The sequence below is a fragment of the Diadema antillarum genome, unplaced genomic scaffold (assembly GCF_040938485.1).
Source record: "Diadema antillarum isolate AM-2024a unplaced genomic scaffold, OU_Dant_1.0 seq00001605_RagTag, whole genome shotgun sequence".
Taxonomy (NCBI): domain Eukaryota; kingdom Metazoa; phylum Echinodermata; class Echinoidea; order Diadematoida; family Diadematidae; genus Diadema; species Diadema antillarum.
Genome location: NW_027272318.1, coordinates 321,842 through 335,249, shown reverse-complemented (window position 1 = coordinate 335,249; position 13,408 = coordinate 321,842). Strand labels below are relative to the sequence as shown.

General features: G+C 39.8%; 1 protein-coding gene across 1 annotated transcript in view; it reads right to left on the bottom strand.

Moving 5' to 3' along the window:
• The window catches only part of LOC139711033 (transmembrane protein 26-like), a 33,142-nt gene extending 20,237 nt beyond the window's left edge, over positions 1-12,905 (bottom strand). The window contains exon 1 of the mRNA XM_071622956.1: positions 12,709-12,905. Within this exon, the coding sequence (XP_071479057.1) occupies positions 12,709-12,905 (197 nt within the window). The remainder of the gene's footprint in view (positions 1-12,708) is intronic.
• Between the last annotated feature and the right edge of the window lie 503 nt (positions 12,906-13,408).

The following is a 13,408-nucleotide window of genomic DNA, read 5'->3' as shown; positions in this document are numbered from 1 at the left end:
CATTTCCCGCCAAAGTCCGGAGAAGATCAAGGGAAACGTTCCCCGCGCAGACGACCATCACCACCAGAGCGCGACGTTGACTTGAATTCGACCGATGATTCACACCATAAACAGGACCCACTCCCTTCCCGGTGAGATTTCTGCCAAGTGGTTGTCAAACACGCGTCCGTCACCACATTGTTCCTATACCTTCCAGTGGAACCTATTGAAGCCCACATTCCCGCAGGGAATGTAACTTCTTGTTGTTGTCGTTGTTCTTGTTGTTTATGATGTAAAAAGAGTTCCCGATGAAGAATCTTGATACGGGATTTTAAATCTGCATCCCCCTGTTTGAAATCATAATTTCCGCTGGGAATGTGACTTCCCGATGTATGGCTTTAAGCAAGAATTCTATCTTGATTTCCTCCTCAAAAATTGAACATAATATTATATTCCTTTTGATCTTTTTAAGTCAATATTTCATACAACGCTCAGATTTTTGTTAATTCTACAATCTCGGCTTATAATGAGTAAAAGAGTGATAAAGGAAGGACTTTTGAGTAAAATGATGAAAGACATAGCACACGTATTGCCAAAACTTATCTTTGAAGCAACTTGGAATCATTTGTTTAATGGAAACGATAACAAATAAACTAAATTGAATAATTAAAATGAATACGTAGATAGATAAATAAATCAATAGATAAATAACAAAGAAGCAGTTTCTTCAAGGTAAGATGACAGCAGATGGGACGATGATACTTTATCTGTTTGTGTTTTGTTTGTTTTTGCTAGGGATGAGAATGTTTTCATTTAAAATCTTACCATTAAATAGATCAGAGGAAGATTAAGAAGCCGAAGATGTCAACCACCACATCTCCAATGCATGCGGCCATTCGGTTTCTATACAAACCAATTTGGAGCAAACTACAGAAAAGACAGGCTTTCCTCTGAGAAACTCGGTACGATATTTTCGACATGTCTGGCCAGATTATCGGATTATAATACTTATATACATTTGGGACGAGAGATAACGAACATAGCGAGATAACAGTCTTCCTCTTGGCAGCCTAAGGTAGCCTTAATCCGCAAAACTTCGAGGAACAAGATCGCTGAAAATGAGCAAAGATCATTCATGCTACTATGATAATGACCACTATATCAATCAGCAATGAAAGTCAATAGACACATTCAATTTTCCCATGTCTAAAATCAATGGACAATAATGATTATGATCTCAGCTGAGGTTTGAGATAGAGATAAAGTAAATTCCACCTCTCGGCAAAGTTGATAAAATCTGGTAGAGGGAAGAAGAAAACTGAAAAAGTGGCTTCTGCCTTCGAATAGCCTGTGTATAAGTTGTCAAGAATCATTGCTTTCGCTTTCAGATACTTGATGTCGTATGGAGAGCAGATAATTTGTCTATGTGGACCTTTTCCCTACAGTGTTGGCACACACCCCTGATTCCCTTCAGTACATTCTGTCACGAGCTCTATTCTTGCCTTAGAAATGAGAGCTGATCTGGCTAACCTTTTACACTAACTTTTAGAGACAAGTAACTGCCCGAGAGATTTTCACATGACACTCTTAGTGTATGTGTGTGTGTGTGTGTGTGTGTGTGTGTGTGAATGTTTGTTTGTTTGTTTGTTTGTTTTAATCTGGTATCAAAATATTGAAGACGCAAGCAAAGAGACGCGTGAATGAGTGTTCGTATAACATGTGATGTCCTCCTATCGATAGTGACACACGCCTTCTCACCAAACTAGATACAGCTTGCTTCCTGCTTACTTCACGCGGGAACATCCAAACCAGTGAGATTAAGATAAAATTTTCGAAAATGTCAACATCGCCACATTTTCAGTATTAAGTCAGTTGATGCACTGCAGCCTCTAGGGGAAAACTACTATAAATGACAGGGGGAGGGGGTTGAATATATCCGGGATGTAAATGAAGAGTTCTCAAGCTGCACGATTTCTATGTAAAAGGAGACGAAACTGAGCAAAATAGCACAAACTGTCATTACCCCGCTTCCATCGCAACATTGAAGAAAAAAACACCACACCAGTTATTCACTCATTCGTACTCCAATCACAGAAACATTAACTTTTCGTTAATCTTCGTAAGATGATCGGAAACGAAGTCAATTCCCGAGATCAGAATCGCAGATATATCAGGCGCACTGTAATCCCGAAATACGATAAACGATATCAAATTTGCGACCTTCGCTGTTGAGTTCTTTTTGCGGTGTTTTCTTACCCCCAGCGGACACGGCGATCTGAGATTTCGATATCTTACCCAGAGTCAATGTCGGTTGTTCACTGAGGAATGCACTTGTTGCTTTTCATTTGATTAATAAACCATATTGCCTCAAGTAACTGCCTTGAAGTCGTCTTCTTTTGCGAGGTCGTGCCATCCGTGAATTTGGGAAGATTAGTTTCCATCCTGGAAACAGACGGAATAGTTTGTTTTTTTTTTTACTGTTATGATACTAAGATTATGTTGGTGATTTTATAAAACAATACTGTAAAAAGCTGCGAAATAAAAAGGGGAAGTACAACGCATAATCAAGTCACAATCACATTACTTCAGCTGCTTTTTTTTCCTTTCAATTGAGATGATCAGAGGAAATCCCTTTTCTCTAATTGTTTACCTTTGAATTCAAATTATAGTTAGTAAAACTTGTCTTTTTTTTCAAATTTATCAATGGATTTGATAAATTCAGTGCTTCTTTACGTCGATGTAGGGCAATTTGTCAATCAGTTGTATTGTCGAGTTTTGTATGAATTTCCTCAAACTTTTGTCCATGATGTTTAATTTCGAGAAATGATCTTTCTTATGGATAGATATATGATCATACAATGTTTCACTCAGCTCAGTCTCTCTGTATATAATAATAACCTCAATGTACGTTGTGCTGTATGGGCGGAGTTTAACACAGCGTTGCCATGGTATATAGCGTTCTGATGCCTCGTAGAGGCGGAGTCAAGCGGGAAGACTCCTTTCCTGTTAGTTACACGTATCACCTGCTACCTGACTGGAACGTCATCTGACGTCACCAGTGGTGGCGCCCAATTCTCAGCGGAGGGAGAGATCTTGGGTAACACGATTCAACTTAGTGATACGGACCAGAAAGGTGTTCGGTTCTGTTGAACGTGATCCTTGACACCATTCGTAGACCGAATCTTGGCACTTCTGTGATATTTATCATACAGAGTAAAAATTAAGATCTAAATGAATAACAGAAAGCGCCACACTACATGACAAGTTGTAGAAGCAACAATGACAGAAATGACATATTCACTCGACAGAATGAAAATGCTAGTAGCAACTGATAATTGAAGTTATAAAAGTACTTTGAATCGCAAAGCAACTAAATTAAAGGAATTTGAAATATGAATAATGTTGCTTTCAGCTTTGTTTCGTGAACGTGAATTCGGTTTCACATTCTGTTTCGTAAAACAGGTTTTTCTAACATCCTGTGGTATTCCATGAACCCGTCTCGCGCGAATGTCAAATGCTGGTTTGTTTGTTTGTTTTTTGACGAGTAGAATATAGGGCGCCTCCAACGCTGTCACGAAAGCAGCAATCTGAACAATATAGATTGCTGGAACGAGCACACAGAAATATACAGTGTGGAGGTCACGAATCTACTAGGGGAGGAAAGTGTGGCCGCAGTGGGAGGAACATTCGGATAGGCGTGTTCCGGGATGAGATGGTTACCGGTTCCATCTGGTATCAAGCATATCCACATTTTGCCTATGAGTTTCCCCTGCATTCTTGTTATCTAAGGAAGTGGTTTGGTGAGATTATACGAGTCTGCATCGTAATATGAATCCGGCTGCCAAGGTTGGTAGGATAAATGCCTTCCACATCTGTTTGGTAAAGTTGAACCTTTCCCGTATTACCATTCCTCAAACCTTGGCAGTTTATTCCCCAAAACGTAAATATAAGTCTGTGTAAACCAATATAGTTCCATAAAAGAACGGGCGTTGTGCATCAGTTAGGGTCCATTGCATAATGTCACAATACATTTTTTTTTTTTTTTGATTGGCCAAAATAAGTGCAGATGACATTTTAACTAGGGGAAAATCGTCCGTGACACAACCGGACACTTTTTAAAATAATGAAATCAAAGTCTACTGCAATGATAAAATCATCTTTTATTTGCATTCTGAGTGACGTTTGGTGGTCTTCTTGCTCCGTCGATATTCAGCTAGAGTTGATTCGCTTCTTAAACACCGTTTTATGGCAAGGACAAAATATAACTTGATAGTGTTGTTCAAGCATTCGTTCGCCAGGTATTGATCTTTGTATGCAATAGGCCGACTTCTGCTTTCCTTCATACCCCTTCATGTGACCACAACATTCGTTCACACTCTTCCTCATCTCTTCATGTCTGTTTTCCCTCCTCCCTTTCCATCCCTTCCCCCTCCCCCATCCTTCCCCTCCCCCATCCTTCCCCCTCCCCCATCCTTTGTGTCTTATAACATGCAGGGGTGATGGTGCCACGTTGAACTTCCCACGCAGTGATTTCTTCTGTCCCAAAATGGCGGGACTCGCTTCTCGTTTTCACCTGCGACATTTTCTGTCCCCGATGAATCAAAGTCCGTTATTTCCGCACCACTCATCGATGTTGGGATGCATGGAAACAGGAGACTTTCTTTACAGGAAGCGCCGGGAGGAAGGTGTCATTTTCCGCCGAAGAGGGCGTCACGGAAGTGCATATTATTTTCCCTGATAGATATCTCTTTAAGTTATTTTGATTTTTTTTTCCCCAGCTTTAATTTGTGCCTCCTTTACGAACTGGAAACCTCTGACGCTACGGCTCGTCAAGCAGGGTGGAGGCATCAGTGCATAATATGCCTTTGGTAGTCACGCGTTACCACCAGAGTTCGATGCAAGGAAGAAGGCGGCTCAAGTAAAGTTGGTTTACCCGAATATCTGTTGTTAATGTTGTGTGTGTTTGTTTTTTTAATCCACCATATAAGAAGACAAGAGAGAGCATATATACAACTTTTTACAGTCTGAGCTGTAAGGGTTTATTCCAGCTGAAAAAAAAATAGATGTGTCACAACGTTTGACAATGTGCGCGAGTGTCGGTCTATAGATTGTTTTAAATCTTTGGCAATCGACTCATGCTTCATACAGAGAAGTTAAGGGCGTGCTGTCTTTCATCATTACAATGTAAAATCCTGAATGTTTTCATTTCTATGTCACAAGCAATCTGGGAGATATGGTACAAGAAGCGATAGTTTGATGAGGTCTGGTTACATGCTTGAAGTGACGATATGCTCATCAGGTATGCGTAGCATAATTGAAGTTATCTTCACTTGCATTCGAATAGATAATGATAACATTTTCCTGTCGGCTTCATTGATGATTGTGGTTCTGCCAGTTATTGCTAAAACACAACCCACTTCTATTGGGGGTAAAATAACATCGAAGTACATTGTCATGCCATATTCCGGTTGACCTTGATGAATGGAATAATAATTATCGGAACGTTAGAAGTTCATAAAAATCGGACCTAGGATAAGATCGCCACAAAATTTTTAAGTTTTATATGTTTAAACTTAATTTTGATATTGGTCTCAATCAGACTTATGTAAATTAGCTGAGGTAATGATGGCATCGGTTGGCAGCTAGGTCATTTCTCTGTGCACAATGATGTTGTAAACGAATGCTGTTGATCGATGAATTAGTATGATAATAATGTCTTATTCATCCCACTGCTCTACCAGAGGGCCCTGCCATTATTATTACCCTATAGCGTTGCCAGGTACCCATCGTTAGGCCTACACCTGGGTCGAGAGGGACATGGTGGGTAAAACATTTTGTCCAAGGACGTAAGCACTGGGCGGGAATCGAACTCGGGTACTCCGATTGGGAGTCAGGAGTCGTATCCCGTAAAAAAAAGCCACATGCAGAAAAGTAAAACGAACACCAAACAAACAAACAGGTACAACACCAAGCCACAGGATCTTGGTCTTCAGAAATTGATGTGGGTTAACACGTGTTCTCCTTTGTGACGTCAAACAAGCAAGAACTTAATTTCGAGGATTCTGATAGATGTAAAGAGGACATACATTTTCAGTTAACTGTTAAAAAGAGTTTCTGAATGTGTTCACGTACACAACTTGAGAGTAAGACTCTGCTTTTTTGTAATTGTCCTGAGGAAAGCTGTACTATTATTTACAATTCCGTGGCTAGCAACAACTGCTGAATGCAAATTGAATAGGATGCAAATTTTAACAAAAAGTTCGCAAAAAAAGGTTTAAACTACTTGAAGGAACTTAACTTTACTCGCATCAACTGACTGAAACATTAAAGTTGAAACATTCGAAACTCCCTGAAGTCTCGACGCAGTACTTTGGTCTCGTCTATCGAAACTGGTTACAATAACTACTTTTCAGGCACACGAGGAAATAATACATGTATTTGCACTAACGTAGACATGGGTACAAAAGCATTTCATATGGCCAACACAGAAACGCTCTCACACATCTCACCAAAAGAAACATCAGCCTTCACGCGTCTCACCTCTCCTCTAACTCAATAGGAAATATCAATATGCGATGACCCGTAGGTCTCGAGGGACTTTCCCTCCCTGTCAGGTAAACTATATATATTTTAAAAAAATGAGGGGTAAAAACATTTTGAGAGGAATGCAATGAATGTCATCAACTCGGGATGATAAATAGGACAGTGAATCAAAAAATCTCGTCAATCCCAGGTCACGATTCCACCACACCTATCAGCGCAACCCATCCCTCTTTTTTCCCGCCTCACACGAACCCTCTTCCGTAATGACTTCGTCAATTTACTCATTAACACGGCTACAAGGGCGACAGGAGCTACGGTTACAGCCGTGCAACACGTGTGACACACACTGCTATATATTATGTGTTGAGCTCAATGTGCGTGTAGTGCGTGAACATCGGCATTATCTATGGCAGTATCATCACCTGCATCCGATGTAACGTGTTATTCAGTTGCCGAAACAGTTGTCGAATTCATACACGCTTATCAATTATAGTTGATCACGCCAGGTGTGTAATAAAAAGTTAACATCAAATGAAGGCCAACCATATGTCACCAAGTTTACTCTTATAGGAGCCAAAAAAAAAAGATTGAATCATTACCTTATGAATATTAGTGAATACAGTACCAAACATCACTTAATCATCAGTTTAAAGTATTTTAAAAAAATCTCACTCAAAACGATTTTGTTAGGGCCTATCATCGGTAAAATGAATGAATGATCCTGGGATAGCACTTTGTTACAAGACATGATTTGTTTTTAAGTATACATCACATTTGTTGCATTTTCCCCATAATTTTGTTTTGTACAAAATTTTACTAAAATTTTGTGTATTATCATATCACCTGCGAACATGAAATCTTTAATAAGGGAGTTTCAAAATGTTTAAGTAACCAGAAAACAAAACAAAAAAATCTTAAAAGCAAGAAAGTATGTTGGCCTTGTCCTACATAGCAACATATAATGCAAATTGGTTCAAACTCGCGCGCTATGACATAAGAGCCATAACTACAAACCAGGTACGTGAAAGAATTATAAATCAAAACCATGAATCACAAAAGAAAAATATAACGAAAATCCCTCAGTGTAAAAATTCTGTAAATAGGAAAAACAAGGGACTAGATTTTACAGACTAGCTCAAGTGTCACAGTTGAAGTTCGAGGTAATTTCGTTAGCGCTCGTCTCATTCCATTCCTTACACAGTTCGTCAATTAACCTTCCCCCTAAAAATAGCCTGACAGAGAAAAATCAGGTAAGGTCGAATCAAGCAAATGAAGGTATCAACGACCTGCAGAAGAAGCTTCGTCTGAAATAGACCTGGTACATACGATATTCCAATTCTAGAGCTACAACATTCCGCGTTTCGTTCAAACATTTGTTGATTTTTCAATTCCTTGCAGCTCTTTTGTTTAAACATGGGCTAAATCTTAAAAGAAATAATTTTAAAACAGAAAACAATAAGATATTCATATACAGTGATTTTTTAGATACATGAACTCGTTTGCATAATCAGTGAAAGGAATGAATGAATAAAAAAAAATAATGTAAGGCAAGAATTGTGATTCAGGAACAATATCGTTTCTATCTATCATGTTACCCTCATGAAAGATTAACTTTGGTTTAATAAAATGCTTTCATTTTATTCAAATCCGATTCAAATGAATATAATTTTTTGACTAGATCTGTATTTTAATGCCGCGTGCTTATTTTCCATATGTATATGTGTGAATTGGCAAAAAAAAAATCAAATAGAATTATATTTTCACCAATTTCTCCACACTTAAACAGTTGGGGCTCCCAAGAATCACAATATCAGTCATTTTTCGTTTTCTAGACATTCGCAAATCTACAGATTAACAAATCCGAGAACATGCTACCTGCAAAGCCAAGTTATCTCCCCTTTGCAGTCAAAGGCAACAGCTCCCCAATGTCTCGTCTTGTAACATTTTCTCTCGCTTGTCCTAAACATTATAGGTCTTTTAGCTCAAGCTACCTCACCATCCGTCTTCTTTGCGTTCCCCTTAGCAACCCGACAGAGAAAGTGGAGCGATACACACCGGTCGATGCCGTCGTGTTGCTGATCAGCGGGTCGCACAGGGGTCGGGAAATCCCGCTAGACCAATGGGCCTTAATCCGGACAAGCCATATCTCAGACTAACATGCCATCCCCGGCTGAGCTCTCATAATACAGACGATTCTTAGAAAAATTACTGAGCCCGTCGAGAGAAAACTTAAAGCCCGTGATTTGCAGGGGATAACTGCCTCAGAACCGGTTAGAAATGTTAATACCTCCAAACGTAGCCGTCTTTTTTATCATTATTATTATTACATGCCTGACGACCCCAGACACACACATTCACACACGCAAAAAAAAAAACCAAACAAACAAACAAACAAAACAACTCTGCAGTAGAGCACCCCAATATGAGTTCGAAAGTAGATCAGTTTCGGTGTAGATTGTCTGCCTACTTTTAAAATCTTCCATCAATTTAAATCTTATGCGACCGTACAATGATTGTTTAAGGTTCGCGCTAGACTCAAAGTACTTCATTTCAATGTACGCATCTAATGAAATGTCAGACATGCAATCTTCTAATCCTTGCATGCATTTCTGGGTTGTTGTTTTTTTAGCAAGGATTCCGACATCATGGAAAAAATTGCACAACTAGGATGATAATTATATTTCATATCTGCACCTCAACTGAATTGAAGTCCTATCAAATTGTTAGAAGAAGACGTTTTATAGTTCAAAGCATTATTGGTGGATATCAAGAAAGCATTTGGCACATTACACCAGGCTCTAAATAACAATATCACGTAATGAAGCTACTTTGCAAGAATTAAGTGCCATTGACTTTTGCGGCTATGTGAGCTGATTAGACTTCGGGTGTATGACAAGCCAGGATTAGCTATTCGCCCGATACATGAGCGTCATGTACTCATTAACTCAAGTGTTCATTTCATCGCGGAAAGTCTGCACATTGCAGCCCTGCGCATTCATTTTGTTACAAATGTATGTAATCCATTTTAAATTCATATAATACCGATTTGATATAGCATTCGTTACGATCTGACGATAGAAAGTACCAGGATAATTTTACGAACTATAGTAAGAAATATCACAGGATATATTCAAACCTCCAGCCAACACACCCCTACCCCAACCCCAAAAAGAAGAACCCTTATAGCTAATTTTTTCTTTAATACAACTGCTTTCGCAGAATGCAATACATATTTCACAAATGAGTGAATCTTTGTGTGCCAGCAAAATCTCATCTTATTTTATTAAGCATCAAAACTTTTAGTTCAATAATTCTCTTTTGGTCATTCTCTCTTTGTGCAAAACTCTCTCTGAACAAATACAAAGGATTGTCAACACGCAACACTTATCAATCGCACTGGGATTGCAGCTTACCAGGTCACTTTTATTTTTCTCTTTTTCCTATCGCTGTCATAGTCTTCATTTGATCTCGACAATGATGGACGTTTATCGCTGTCATTTTGTCACCTTATGACTCACCAGGCGATGACCGATGACAACGGAATAACAAGGGGTCTTTTGGTTGCCGCCTCTCCGTGCGGTATGGTACAACTTTTGCGAGCTTAGATCGTGTGGAGACAAAGTTAGGTCTCCTATGCTTCTTTAATTTGCTCAAACTTATTGACTTTTTTTATTCCTTGAGGATCAAGAACTAGGCTAACCAGTTCATGTGTTCCTATTATACGTAATACATACAGTACCTGATGGAATCTATCGTTAAGAGTCATTCTTGTTGTTATCGAGGGCAAACCAGGCTAGGGCAAGATCGTTAGTAGTGTAGATAGCGGTTATCCGGTATTTTCTATTTAGAGCCACTATATGTTGGGTGATACCCACAGGGGAAAAAAAAATCCTGTTTTCATCAATAGAAGGTGATCAATATAGTACTTTTTATTTCTTGCAAGCAAAATGGACAAAGAACTAGTTTTTTTTTTTCTTTCGAAGAGAAGTAGGAGACGATTAGACAGATAGGAAGCCGCCGAGATTTAAGAAACCGTTTCATCTGTAATCGACTGCGGACAGTTTCAGTGTGAATTTGAACACAATACTCACTGTGCTATTTGCAATTTACAGGTGTAATTGTGGAAAATTGAGCGGTTATCCAACAGAGGAGCTCTTCACTTAACCCTGTCGGTATGAGCGGCAACCTGTTTCTACAGTATGTTAACGGCATTTTAACATAGTGGTCCTCAGACAGGTAATCCGTTAACCATAGAGCTGTGTTTTCATGGAAGGTGCGTGAGAGTCCACTCTTCGTTCACCTTCATACAGCAAACGAGCACCTGCATGGCGTCTCTTTGCGGGGATGTGTTTCTGTGATTCATCGGCGATGAAACATGAATAGATCCAAGGCGCCACCATACATTATCACACGACTTGGTGTTTGCGGATTCTTGAGAGGGGGTAATTCGGTGAAACCTGAGACCCCGAAGTGTCACTCGTGGCTTAAAGTCTGTCCCCTTGTAACAGGTCTATTTTAAGGTTCTTCTCCACCTTTGTTTTGACCGATTGCACTTTTTGAGTCACATCAATCAGATGTATACATCTCTTGTAGGAAGTACGCGATGTGTTTCGCCTTAAGTCACTCCCCTGTCATCTAAATTTGTGAATTTGATGAAAACATCAAATTCTATATATCATATGATTTGTATTCTAATAAATATGCGATAGCTGTAAAACATTGGTTCAGTCGTTTATGCGCGTGACTCAGTTGTTGAGATCCTGTTTTTGTTTAGGTTTTTGGGATTTTTTTTTCAAGTATCAGGTACGGAATTTGAAGCGCCAACTCATTGTAATATATACTGAAAGGCAAGTATGACAACTTTTCACCAATCAAGCAGTCTGTTATTTCGATGCATTTTGCAGGTCTATTACGGACAGCTACATTATGTCACCACATTCATGTTGGCGTGTTATTAGGTGATAGCAAATGACCTGTTCTTATCGAACGGTATCAGCTCGCATTGGTGGACACGTTGTTTCTCGCGAGAGCGGTTAACATGTATCACTGTTTCCTGTGATATAGTCGGGTCACTCTTCCTTTCTATCCCGGCATTCCATTCATTTCTTATCTCAGCAGTAGGAGTTTTTGATTTGTACTTAGCCTGATGAGTACAAATGCAGCCATTTGCTGTACTTTTCTTATATGATTATACCATTATTTTGATACACATCGAAAGCAAGACGGATTTAAGAAGCAGTTTTCTGTATTATCGTAATCATGGTTATAATGATAACTCGTGTACGGTCAATGCTGATAGGGTAATCAAAAGGTGATTTCAGGTTCCCTCCGAAGGACTAGTTAAGGTAGGTAATGTGATTTCTTGAAAACACTACAAGAGCTGGCAAGGGACTTGAACCCGGGACTTGAAGATTGAGAGTTTGCGGACTTAGCCACAGAACCACAACCGCTCCTTGGTGTACATGAGTTGGTGCGGCCATGCATTCAACAGGTGTTTGGACAGGATGCAGGAGTGTATCATTTACACTGTGTGATTATCGCATGTCTTGGCTCAACACATCTTTGTAGACAGCTGAAGACCCACCTGCAGCGATCACAGAGAAACGATTTCGCAGGTTGCTTCTTGGTTCCGCTGTACTGTGTGAGCAATTTCCTTTACATCCGTTACGCCGGACTCATTCGGTACACACAAGGCATGCAGGGGAAAGTGTCTTTATCTTTTAACTGTGTTTCAGGCAATCAACACCATCCATGTCGGTCGGTTTATTTCAGAATGTCAACGTTTCAAGAAATTTCAAAGAAATGGTGTCATAGACAAAAATGTCTAACTTTCTAATTCACTTTTCAACCCTACCTGAAGAAAGCTATCGATAAGAGTTTCGACAATACTTGAAATATGAACATTGATTATGCCAACATACGGTCTTGCAGAAAAACACATGTGTAAACTTGGGCTCTGTGGTTAGAAATTAAATAAAATTATGACATGAGGCATATTAATAGTGAAAGAAAAGCAATCATTAATAGACAGCGTATTTTTTTTAATGAGTTAAATATGTCCTCCCAATAAACAAACGCTAAAAGATACACTTGTGTGTACTGAGTAGTTACATGAGGTACATTTTGCTTAAAAAGGGAAAACCTCGATTCGTAAAACAAGGTTTTGTGATATGGAGTATTACTCACCATTTCCACTCCGTTCCTTGTTTCATGCTCAGTGTAATAAATGCTTCCAGCAGCACGAGCAGTTGAGCCAGCAACAAACCCCAGTATCGCCAATCGCCGGTTGCCGCAACAACCCGCCACACGCACAACGCGGCGTGGGCACTAAGCAACAGGCGGACCAACACGCCCTTGATAATGTGTCCTGCACGCATCTTCATAATCTGGTATAGCTCACAACCATGAGAAGGATCAATGCGGAGAGTGGCCAAAATGCCGTTATGTGGAGAGAGTGTAATCACAAGAACTCTCAGAATGTTGCTACCTGTTGCCAATGGTGTACCACTGCATCGTGTATGATCCCGGCAAATGAATACGTACTGACTAATCCCCACAATCAAAGACTCGTCTTACTGTATAACACCAGCAGTAATCCTCAGTAATTGGCGTGATCGTGTTCTGTGCAAACGTCAATGTTAGGAATCACCGTAAATATAACGGGCTTCATAACCCCGACGTGCTTGTCGTTCTACGTACGACTACACTACTGTGGAAAACAATCAGAGTTCGCGATTGCTCGAAAGTACGTGAGCCTCGCAAACAGTCTACCAATCAGCGCACGAGATTGTCCTAGTAACCGCTGTCACCCCGCCCACACAGTTGTGTGAACGCTTCCCCTACATCATAGTGAAAGTGAAGTGCGCGCCCAAGCTCGCTAGCTGTC